This window comes from Peromyscus eremicus, chromosome 17, assembly GCF_949786415.1.
Source record: "Peromyscus eremicus chromosome 17, PerEre_H2_v1, whole genome shotgun sequence".
Classification (NCBI taxonomy): domain Eukaryota; kingdom Metazoa; phylum Chordata; class Mammalia; order Rodentia; family Cricetidae; genus Peromyscus; species Peromyscus eremicus.
Genome location: NC_081433.1, coordinates 55,311,836 through 55,324,342, shown reverse-complemented (window position 1 = coordinate 55,324,342; position 12,507 = coordinate 55,311,836). Strand labels below are relative to the sequence as shown.

The window sequence follows — 12,507 nt, the reverse complement described above, 5'->3', positions numbered from 1 at the left end:
GATCTTACCATTCCAGTCTTCTACCCATCCATTCATAAGTATCAATTTATTATGTTTCCCTTTCTTAGGGAGATCTGTCTGTGATACCCCCCAACACACACACACACACACACACACACACACACACACACACAACTTTACTCTAGACCTAACCCCTGTGGTTCTACAGATTGTAGCTTAGTTATCATTGACTTAACCACTAATATCCATATATAAATGAATACATCCCATATTTGTCTTTCTGGATCTGGGTTACCTCACTCAGGATGATATCTGCAAATAAGGATTCTTTGAATTTTTTCTTTCCAATTTTTATCCGCTTGATTTCTTTCAGTTGTCTTATTGTTCTAGCTAAGACTTTAAGTACTATATTGAGTAGTAATGGAGTGAACAACCTTGCCTTGTTCCTGATGTTAGTAGAATTGCTTTGAGTTTCTCTCCATTTAATTTGTCTGTGTGCTTGCTGCAAACTGTCTTTAGTATGGTGAGATATGTCCCTTGCATCCCAAATCTCTAATCAGGACTTTTATTATGAAGGGGTGTTGGATTTTTGTTACAGGCCATTTCTGCATCTCATGAGATGATCATGTGACTTTTGTCTTTCAGTTTGTTTATATGGTGGACACATGTATTGATTTACATATGTTGGACCATCTGTACATCTCTGGGATAAAGTGTACTTGATCATGGTGGATGATCTTTTTGGTGTGTTCTTGGATTTCTTTTTCTAGTTCCATCTGTTTACCTGTGAATTTCATGATGTCATTTTTTTTTCAACAGCTGAGTATTACTCCATTGTTCTTGGATTCCATTTGCAAGTATTTTACTGATAATTTTTACATCTATGTTCTTAGGGGAAATTGTTCCGTAATTCTCTTGGCTGGATCTTTATGTGGTTTGGTTATCATGATAACTGAGGCTTCATAAAATGAATTGAGTGATGTCCCTTCTGTTTCTATTTTGTGGAATAATTTGAGGATCATTGGCATTAATTCTTTGAAAGTCTAGCCCTGGGCTTTTTTTGGCTGGGAGGTTTTTAGTTACTGCTTCTATTTCACTAGTGGTTATAGGTCTGTTTTATTTAGCTTTGTTAAGTTGTACATATTGAGAAAATTATCGATTTTTTTTTTTTTTTTTTTTTTTTTTTTTAGATTTCCCAATTTGGAGTACAGGTTTTTTTAAAGTATGTCCTCATGATTCTCTGGATTTTATCTATGTTTCATGCCCCCCCTTCCTAATTTTGTTAATTTGTATATTTTCACTCTGCCTTTTAGTTAACTTGAATAAGGGTTTGTCTTGTTGATTTTCTCAAAGAACCAACTCTTGGTCTCATTGATTCTTCATATTATTTTTGTTGTTGTTTGTTTCTATTTTATTGATTTTAGCCATGAGTTAGATTATTTCATATTGTCTATACCTTTTGGGTGTAATTCCTTCTATTTTTTCTAGAGCTTTCAGGTATGCTGTTAAGTTGTTAGTATGAGATCACTCCAATTATTTCATATAGGTAATTAATGCTAAGAACTTGACTCTTAGAACTGCCTTCATTGTTTTCCATAAATTTGGATATGATGTTATTCATTTTCATTCAATTCTAGAAGGCCTTTGAATTCCTTCTTAATTTCAGTCTTGACAGTTCAGTTTCCATGAGTCTGTAATCTTTCTGTTGCTTCTTTTGTTGTTGATATCCAGCTTTAATCTGTGGTGGTCAGATAGGATGCAGGGTGCTGTTTAAGTTTTCTTGTACTTGCTTTGTGTACAAGTATGTAATCAACTTTGGTGAAAGTTCCATAAAATGCTGAGAAGAAGGTATATTCTTTTCTATTTGGGCAAAATATTCTGTAAATATCTGTTAGGTCCATTTGGTTTATAACGTCACTTAGCTCCAGCAATTGTCTGTTTAGTTTTTTTGTGCAGATGGCCTGTCTTTTGGTAAGGATGAGGTATTAAAGTCTCCCACTATCAGTGTGTGAGGGTTAGTATGTGATTTAAGTTGTAGTAGTGTTTCTTTTACAAACTTGGGTGTTCTTGTGTTTGGAGCAAAGATAGAATCACAATGTTCTCTTGGTAGGTTTTTCCTTGGTAAGTAAAGTGTCCTTCCTTATATCTTTTGTTTAGTTTGGTTTGAAGTCTATTTTGTTAGATACTAAAATAACTACACCAGCTTGCTTCTTAGGTCCATTTCTTTGGAATGTCTTTTTCTATTGTTTTTACCCTAATGGGATGTCTATCTTTGATGTTATGGCATTCTTTTTGGATGGATCCTGTTTTCATATCCATATTGTTAGCCTGTGTCTTTTTATTGGGGAATTGAGACTTTTGATGTTGAGAGACATCAATGAGCAATGTATGTTGATTCCTGTTATTTTGTTGTTGATGTTATTGCTGTTGTTGCAGTGGTGGTGGTGGTGTGTGTGTTGTTGGTGTTGTTCTTGTTGTTGGTGGTGTGTGTGTGTGTATGTGTTGTTGTTGTTGGTGGTGGTGGTGGTGGTGGAGTGTGTGTGTGTATGTGTGTGTGTGTACTTCTCCTCTTTTAACTTGTTTGTTTGGGATTCCTTGTGTTTTATTGTGTATAGTTGTAGTTTTTTACTTCTATCACTTTCTGGAGGGCTGGATAAATAAATAGATATTCTTTAAGTTTGGTTTTATTATGGATTGTCTTATTTTCTCCATCTATTGTGATTGAAAGTTTTGCTGGATATAGTCTGGGCTGGCATCCGAGGTCTCAGACTTTGTAGAACTTCTGTCCAAGCTCTTCTGGCTTTGAACGTCTCCATTGAGTTATCAGGTGTTATTCTAACAGATCTCCCTTCATGAGTTCCTTGGGCTTTTTCCTTGCAAGTTTTAATATTCTTTCTTTGTTCTGTATATTTGCTGTTTGATTATCATGTACTGGGGGGGGACTTTCTTTTCTGGTCTGCTCTATTTGATGTTCTTTATGCGTCTTGGACTTGATAGGCATCTTATTCTTTAGGTCAGGAACATTTTCTTATATGAGTTTTGTTGTTACTGTTGAAAATATTTTCTGTTTCTTTGGCCTGTGTTTCTTCTCCTTTCTCTATTCCTATTACTATTTCATTTTGTCTTTTTGTAGTGTTCCTGATTTTCAAAGTGGTTCTTATGAACACTAATCAACTATTAGCAAACAGGTAGTTGATGACTCTAAATAACTTTGTTTATTGAAAGTTTAAGGTATGTCCTTATTTCAGTCTTTATGTTTTCTCCCTTACAGAGATGATGAAGAGAAAAAGAAATCTCCCTCAGAAGGTACTGATGAGAAGGCTAATGGAACACACCCAAAGACCATCAGTCGTATTGGGAGTACAACTAACCCATTTTTGGACATTCCTCATGACCCAAATGCTGCTGTATACAAAAGTGGATTTTTGGCTCGCAAAATCCATGCAGATATGGATGGAAAGAAGAGTAAGCATTGTTGATTGTCATTTCCTGTTACATTTATTTCACCTTTGGGCTCAAATTTTAAAGTGAATTCATCTGAAATAAAGCCAAGGATAAAGAAAATTATGTCTATGTAAAGAAGTATTCTTGAAGTTAGGCATCCAGTCTTAAGTCAGAGACTCACTTTAGTGCCTAATCAAAGTCATTTCAGAACTCTAGAAATGGAAAACCACTCATAGATGACTTACTTCCCTGGCTCTCTTCATTTGTGTATCCATGGCTTCAACACTGTGTAGCTGTGAGTGAGATGGGCACAGACCCTGTCCTTGTGGATTTACATTTCCGGTGGTTGAGGATAACTTGAATAGCACATAGAGTAATCAGTGACATATGGTCCCAGAGACAATGAGGAAAGAAATTCATACCAAGGGATATGTGGAATGGTGGCCTTTGGTAAAATGAGAAAGTGAAATGCAGGGCAGTACCTTGTAATTAGTATTGGAAGGCTGAGGGAGTCATATTTGATGGCTTCCAGTTTCTCTGTGAATCATAAAGTGTGATCTTCAGGTAGATAAGTGCTATTTGGAATTTGAAAAGAAGGAAATGTGTTCACATAGTTAAAATAATCTTTGGAGAGAGTGAATAAACAGTTTGATGTAGCTGAACAGCTAAGGCAAGGTTTATGCATGCTCAAAATTAGTAGACTTTACCTCCTGGGTGTCTCTGCCTTCCTACAGACAGAACATGGAGTGAGGAAGTGGGCAGTTTTGTGCTTGTGCCTGGGCACTTTTCTCACAGTGTTACCATATTCAGTTAAATTGCAGTGGCTTTGATACTGTCGTACATTGCTGAATGGATTTCTTGATGTTTCTATAATCTAGGCGTACCTCTACCCCATTTCCTGTGGACTTCGTACACTAGCCAGACAGGCTTAATTTTTTTTGACAACATTGTGTGTGATCCCTTTAGTTCCAAGTGACACCAGTTAAAACTAGCTTAGGAAAAAGACAGTCCTGAAGAAGGAAGATTCCTACCAGTGCACACTTTTTATTTATGCCTCTGTGTAACTTTGTATGTGCTAGCTGTATTTTTTTCAAATTGTCTGGATTGCAGCTGGGCACATGCCTCTTAGCCAGCTGCATATAATCAATATTGACAGGAAAGAGCTTTCTAATTCTTTCTGACTTTGAATTTAGTATATTATAGGGGAGGACTGTGTTTGCCTAACTGAGGGGATAAAGGACTGTGACTGACTGACAGCACCCGCTTGGTTGCAGTAGTAAGAAGAAGGTCCCTTGGGGAAGAGTATGGTACAGGTCTCAGAAAAGAAGTTGTTGGCAGTCGTCAGTAGACAATCGTGGCTTCATTTTAACACATTTTAACATGTGCATGCAGCCTTTCCCGTCCACCAAATAGGAATAACCTGCTAGTTAGCCAAACGTGGTTTAATTTCCATTTACAGCCACAGATACACCCCTTTCTCTGCAACTTGCCATATTCAGCTTCATCATTCAGGTCATATTCAGCATCAGCTTTCAGGTACAGCTGTGACCGTTTCCTCCAGTCAGATATTTATGTAGTTTCAGTCCTTGAGCTAAATATACAGTAGAGACTCATCTGATACAACCAGTGGTAGAGGTAATGGAGGATTAAAAACAAAGAGAGCCGGGCGATGATGGCGCACGCCTTTAATCCCAGCACTTGGGAGGCAGAGCCAGGCGGATCTCTGTGAGTTCGAGGCCAGCCTGGACTACCAAGTGAGTTCCAGGAAAGGCGCAAAGCTACACAGAGAAACCTTGGCTCGAAAAACCAAAAAAAAAAAATAAAAAATAAAAAAAAAATAAAAACAAAGAGAACAAAATACGTCTGTTTTGAAAGGCCTGTTCAGGAAACTATTTTAAAATCAAGGTGTTGGCACATACTAGAACCCCAGCATTTAGGAAGCAGCGGCAAGAGGATCGCAAGTTTAAGACCTACCCAGCTGCATAGTGAGTCCATGGCCAGTCCGGACTACACGGTGCATTATGTTACATCTTTGAGTCTGTATGTGTGCCAGCACCACCTAGTTCTCTGAAGATGTCATTGCTAAATGTTCATGGCCAGACCAACTTACATAGTGAGTTACGTTACATCTGTGAGTACGTATGTATGCCAGCACCACCTACTTCTCTGAAGACAGTGTTGCTTATGTCTTTAATAAGGGAAACTTCTGCCAAAGTTCTACTGAGATATTATTTTCTCCAAAAATATTATTAACTTTTCTTGAAAAGACCACCTGTTCATTCAAGATTTGATATCTTTTAGTTTTTAATTGGTTTATGGGCTCAAGCTTTTCAGATTATGTGTATAATTTTTCATATGAACATATTTTAAACCTTGAAGATTTTATTTCATTTTTTTGCCTTCTGAAAATATGCTCAGAAATTATCCCGTCAGGAGATAACCAATGATTTCAGTCAAGTCTCTGTATCTCCCAGAGAAGTGTATGTGTTCACCAGAACCATTAAATCTAATATTAAGAGAAAACTTTGAAAAGTCAGTTTGAAAAAACAAGATGTCTCTTTGGTATTTTGTCAGACAGAATTAAAAAAAAAAAGATACAAACTCTTGTTTTTATCAGTTTGTTGTTACTTGTGAAAACCAAGAAAGTGATTACATTCTCAAAATACATTCTACATGATCAAAGTCAATAATAATTTAACAATAAAAATAATTCCTCAATGTTGAAACTTTATCCCAAGCACTTCATGTGGGAACTCATCTAACTCTAACATATGAAGCAAATGCTATCATCCACTTGCAGAGAAATGAAGTCATGTGACTCAGCTTAGCCCAAGTTTTAGCCAGTACAGAGAAACAGCAAGCAAACGAACACCCAATTCTAGCTCGTTGTGGCTTGTTGTCAAAAGGAATTTGTATGAGGAAATATGACTGGAAAACAGTTGAATTACGCATTTTTTGTGGTGGGGGACAGTCTGTTACTTGTATGGCATGCATTTGAATGACTAAAGGTTCTAAGTAGGAACAGCGGGCTCTTCACTTGCCAACCAGTACTTTTTAAATATCGATGAGCATGAATTTACTCAGACATCTTCTATTGACCATGGTTTCTGCAGATACTTACAGCCTCGTGCCAGGCCGCCTCACAGTAACTGCTACTTTTCTGTCACCAGTCATTTGTTATCATGATGCCTCAGTTCACTGACATCATGTATAAGGAAAGTAGAGTCCTATGTAATATCACATTTCTACCTTTTCGGTAAAAACATGAACTAATGAAGTGCTTAAATAATTTTATTTCAAAGCCCTTATTAGATTAGGTGCAGATAACTAAGTACTCCTCCAGAACCCAAGACTATTATAGATTATATTTTATAGATAATATATTATATAAAGATATATTAGATACAAGCTGTAGCGTCCAAAGCACTTACATATGGTTGTGCTGTTTAGAAAGGAATCATGGTTTGTAATCAGCTAATATAAACTTGTTACTGATTACAGCATTAACTGAAGTATATCATAAAATATTAAAAGTTGAGAGGAGGAAGTATGCTGTGGGCAGGCCGACTTTCCCATGTCATTAGGCATAAACAACCTGATAGGGTGGAAGAGAGAAGACAAGAGCGGAGGTCTCCAGTACTTCTGAAAGGCTTTTGTTTGATAGAAGAAGTAATTTATACAATAAAAGACAGCAATATGCTTCTGGAAATGGTGCTGAGGCTTTGTGTGTGGGTGTACACATGTACACATGCGTGCCCTGTGTATGTGTATATGCATGTGTGCTCTCTTTGTGTGTGTCTGTGTGTAAGTGGGCAATGCATCTGTACCTCAGTTCTAACATGAAAATCAATTTCTTAGAGATAAAGGTAAGAGCTCAAGAAACATAGCTTTAAGGTTTTTAGAAGAAAGTATGGAACAGTACTTTATAACCCTTAACGCCTTAAGACTTAGAAAAGCACAACTAGAAAAAACTCTGATCTATGTATGTCTACATAGATAGATAGATAGATAGATAGATAGATAGATAGATAGATAGATAGATAGATAGATAGACAGACAGACAGACAGACATATTCCCCATTAGAATTGAAACCAGGTGTCTTTGAAAGCTAAGTACTTGACCTTCCACAGAATTTACCTTTAACCAAAGAATTCTTTATATTGTAATTTTCTCCTAAAATTTTAAAAGTTAACGCATAGTTTGAAAAGAAGATGCATATAGCATTTTCAGTGATTCAGACCTATATTATACATTTAGACATAATCTTAAATTATTTAGGAAAAGAAATGATCCTTTTTTCTTTTTTTTTTTTTAACTCTTATTGATTCTTTGTGGTTTTCACATCATGAGTCTGATCCTGTGTTTTTCAATGGGCTAAAGTCAGGACAAGCCAATCACACAAGGAAAAAAATTACTCAGATTATTTATTTAAGGGTTTTTTATTTATTCTGTTTTACAATTTAAAGTAGTCAATCATGATAGGAAGTCAAAGCAGCAGGAGCTTGAAGCTTTTCATATTGCAGTCCCAGGAAACAGAGCAATGAATGCTTCCTAGTGCTTTACTTTTTCTCCATTTTATATAGTCCAGGATTTCCCATCAAGGGACCAGCCTCCTCTCCAGCCACCATGAGTCTTCCTATATCAATTAACACAACCAAGATAGTCCCTCCCAGGCATGCAAAAAGGCCTGTCCCTCAGAGGATTCTGGATCCTGTCAGATTGACAACACTAACATATAGCAGAATTTTATATATTGTCCAGATTGACCCTATAGTCTCCAATAAAAAGAATTATGAAATGGAAGTAGAGGGACAGGGAAGCAGAAAAAAATCCATTGTTCTACAGAGGAAGAGAAAGATACTGCTACACAGAAAACAAAACAGTTGTCATCATTATATATAATTGAAAAATGAGGAGGAGAACTATAAGCATGTGAAGTAAAAGTCATACTAATGAGCTTGATTGTGGTAATTCACAATGTATATAAATATTAAATATCAAATGATACTTAGTACCATTTTTATTTGTTAGTATTTCCTTAGTAAAGCTAAGGTATTGTTGTGGCTATATTTCAATTGATAGAGTCTAGCCAACCATACATAAATCCCTTATTTCTATTGTCAGCACCATGTAATTCAGGTGTGGTGGTGCAGGATGTTCTTAGTAGTATAGTGAGCCCAAGGCCGGCCTCAGCTATATGAGACCATGTCTAAGAACCAGTAGTTAAACTAGGAAAGAAATTGGGGGTGGTAAGACAACATCTCGCTGTATAGTTCCAGCTGGCCCGGAACTTGGTATGTAAATCAGGTTGGTAGGACACTCACTGATATCTGCCTGCCTCTAAGTTCTGGAAGAAAGCTATATGCCACCATGCCCAGCTAAGGAAAAAAAAAAAAAACCTCACTAAAGCAACAATGTCGTCAAGATGTTCCTTTAAACCACAGAGGACAATAGAAATATAAATTAAGATTCATAAGATAAAGATGATTGTGCCTGCTAAATCCTCATCTATCACAACCAATAGCCAACAGAGAAGGTTTATGATAGATATAGTGAAGAAACAAATGTTTCAGAGTATCATGTTGGCTAACTACCAGGAGAAATAGATCAAATGTTGAAAAGTAGGTTCTTTTCGGGAAAGGAACTAAAAGGATGAATCATGGAAGTTTCATTATGTTAGTAATTTTTAAGTTTTTAATTGTTGCATTTTCACTGTTGATTCTGCACTGATAATACTAATCTTGGATATCTTATTTGAAATACTTTTAAACTTCCAGCTTTTTAATGCTGAGAGAACTTGTGATGGGATGCATTTACAGTCTTCTTCACTGGGCATGCAGGTGACTGAGCAGAATGCTCAGAAAACTAGGGCCTTCCACTCACTCTAGTGGCATTTGCGCTATTGTCTGTCATCAGAAGTTCTGTAGATTCAATCCTACATGTCAAATGTGAGAGAGTCAGTTATCCTGAGTCACACATACTGAAAACAGAGTGGCAATGCAGGCAGAAGTCGTTGCTATTGTATAACATTGGGAACAGCGACACTATAATTAAGAGATAATAAAAGGTTTTTTTTCTCCATAAGACAGTTGTCTCTTGTAAGAGAGATACTCATTTAAGAAAAGACCAAAAAAAAAAAAAAAAGCAATTACTTTAAAAGAAGGCTAAGGTCTCCCCTCCCCTTTCCAGTTTGCTATTCTGTGGAAACTGAGTAGATAAGAAGTGTTAGCTGTCCACCCTAGGCCAAGAGCTGTGCAGTGAAAGAAGCCATGGATGTGTGGAATAGTCCTTTGTCATGTGACAGTTGAATTTGGTGAAGTTTCATGAATGCCCCTTTACAGTCCTACATTCAAACCAAAAAAGTATGCTGTAGGTTAAGCTCCGTTTTGACGGCTGTGTCTTTAATTTAAATCTACCCTTTTTGGCAATGAAGTTAGCGAAAGGAGGCCACCCACCATTCTCCTCAGAAGCAGTACTTTTGACAGGGAACAGTGGAACATAAACTGCCAATCTTTCAGGACCAAAAAAGTCTGGGTACAGAGTCTCTGACGTATTTCTTGCTGGCAGAGAAATGCAGGTTTCGCTGCATCTAATTTTTAGAAGTTCTTCTATTTTTACTGTTTACCCTTTAGGTTTAGTTAACATTTAAGAGAAGGAAGAAAATAAGTTCTGTATCTCTGTTATGGTAATTTAATGCATGTATTGAATTCTAAGTAATTAAAATTGAAATTAAAAATACTGTGTGGGAAATGCACAGTGGTGTTCATAGGCTCTGAATGCAAGAAGCCCTCCCTGGACCCAGTCCCTAGCACCACCAATGACAACATAAACAGCTGCTGAGTAGTTCCAGGGGGCCTCAGAGCATCCATTTCTAGATCCCTCCACTCTGTCTGAAATTGTGGACAGAAACGATCACTGTAAGCTAATGCCATTTCCCTGTTCATTAACTGTTGCTACAACTTTTGCATTTTGAGTGCTGCAGTACATCAGCATGGATTTCTTTTTCCTTCTTTTGAACTTAATGGATAGAAGATCTCTTCTTAACATAGGTCCTAACAAACTCAACATAAGATTCTTTTTTCTTTCTTTCCTCTTAAAGGAAGCACTTTGCACTTTTGCCTTTTCATATTCAAACTGCCAATGGCACTACTGTTGCGCTCTGGGGTTCTTAGTAAGTACTATAAGGCTTCCTTGAACAAAAGCACAGAAAAACAAAACAAAACTACAAAACCAAGAGAGTAGATCAGAGATGGTTACTGAGGATCTAACTTTGTAAACAGAATGGTTATTTTGGACAAGTTGATGATAAAAAAGATCCTGGGCTGACTTGATGTGGGTTGTATTGCACTACTCAGAAAAACATGCAATTTAAAATTTAAGAATTTCTAACTTCTAGAATTTTCTACTTAATATATTCTAATGGGTAACTGAGACCACAGAAGCACAGCTACAGAGAAGGGTGGACCTAGTTCCCTAAAAAAGTTAATCATGGTAGTAAAACTCTATGTATGAAATTTAGCGTTTTACAGAGCACCAAATTAAGAATTTGACCTTAGAAATGAGATAGGTCATTGATACATTTTTAAAATTTTCTGAGCACTAGATTTGTGCCAGTAATACTCTTGGAGGGGAAGGTAGGAGGAGTCAAATATATCTGAGTAGGTGTCATTTAAACTGAGCAGAGCACTAAGTTGCAAAAGGAAGGTGATGAAATCTTTTGTGATAGAGATAATGGATGACTATTCCAACAGCGAACAAGTACAGCACAGAACCCTTAAACTGGAAATAATCAACGAAGCCTTTTGTATTTAGCGCTGTGCTTGGCTCATAGATGGAACTAAGCTGTTATTTCAGCTGTAGAATATAGCTATATTCTCCTTATCCTAAGAGGGGTCTAGCTAGTAACGATGCATTAAGTAAGAAATGACATAGCTGTACAATATAATCCTTTACCGATGTTGGTTGAATGACATGATATATCATTATACTTTTTTAAAACAACAAGTTTATTATTACAATGTAGACATCATCATATTAGTGATAGCGGTTGTCCCTAGACTGCCAATCTGATATTTTATGTAGGGTGTTGTTACTCTCGTGTGTGTGTGTGTGTGTGTGTGTGTGTGTGTGTGTGTGTGTGTGTTTTATTTTTGCCACTGATTCTGGACAAATATTTATATGTATCCTGGAACAATTGTTAGTTAGATATACATTAATGCAATGGAGTATTTTAAAGTCATAGCTAAATTTAATTAATAAATATAAAAATATTTGGAAAATAATGACAGATATGGAAAAATATAACATTTATTACCACGTGATTATCACTCAAGAATAGTAATGACTGAGATATGATTGTAGGTATTTCCTCTCGGATTTAAGTTCGTTGCACAGTCTTCTCTCCCTGTCTGCAGAGCTCTGGTTCCCAAACTGCTGTGTAGGATGGGATATTTTACACAGAACCTATGAGATTCCCCCATGTACTTAGCTCCTCTCTCCATTACTGGTAATGCCCAGTACAAGCATGTGCTATGGAAATAGATGTTATACTGTGTTGTTTAGGAATTGAAAAATAAAAAAATTCTATATGTTCAGTGCAAATGTAACCTTAACTAGATGCAGGCCTAACTACAGGTACATGAAAGAGACTCCAGGTAACGGATGTTCAAAGGAGGAATGCTGGAGTCTGAGAAGCTGAGAAATAGCAGGAGATTACATCATTCTTGGGAATTCATCTTGGGAATTTAGCATTCAGCTTGGCATACAACAAACTCAAGTTTTTCTTTCTGGAACTTTTTTTTTGACAGTGGTGGTGGAGAAGGGGAAGATCAGTATCTGTAGTTAATAGAAGCACAAGTAGAAACCCAGAATACAAAGGACTGGCTGAGCCATTCCCAGCCAACAGGAGCCATATAGGATGACTGAGTAGTTGACAGTGTTTCAGCATCACTTCAGTGACTTGTTGCTCTTGGGGAATACACACTGGTCGCCCTTTTATGGAAAGGCAGGAAGCACTTGAAAGCCTAGGAAGTCTGATAAATGCAAGGCCCTTGGCCAGAATTATGGAAAGCTAAGCAGGACACGTATGGTGGCATCACTTG

General features: G+C 36.9%; 1 protein-coding gene across 8 annotated transcripts in view; it reads left to right on the top strand.

Annotated features, from left to right (window-relative positions):
- The window catches only part of Psd3 (pleckstrin and Sec7 domain containing 3), a 383,054-nt gene that overhangs the window by 303,641 nt on the left and 66,906 nt on the right, over positions 1-12,507 (top strand). For all 8 annotated transcript variants that reach the window (XM_059244224.1, XM_059244226.1, XM_059244225.1 and 5 more), the window contains one exon: positions 3,233-3,426. In XM_059244224.1, the coding sequence (XP_059100207.1) occupies positions 3,233-3,426 (194 nt within the window). The remainder of the gene's footprint in view (positions 1-3,232; positions 3,427-12,507) is intronic.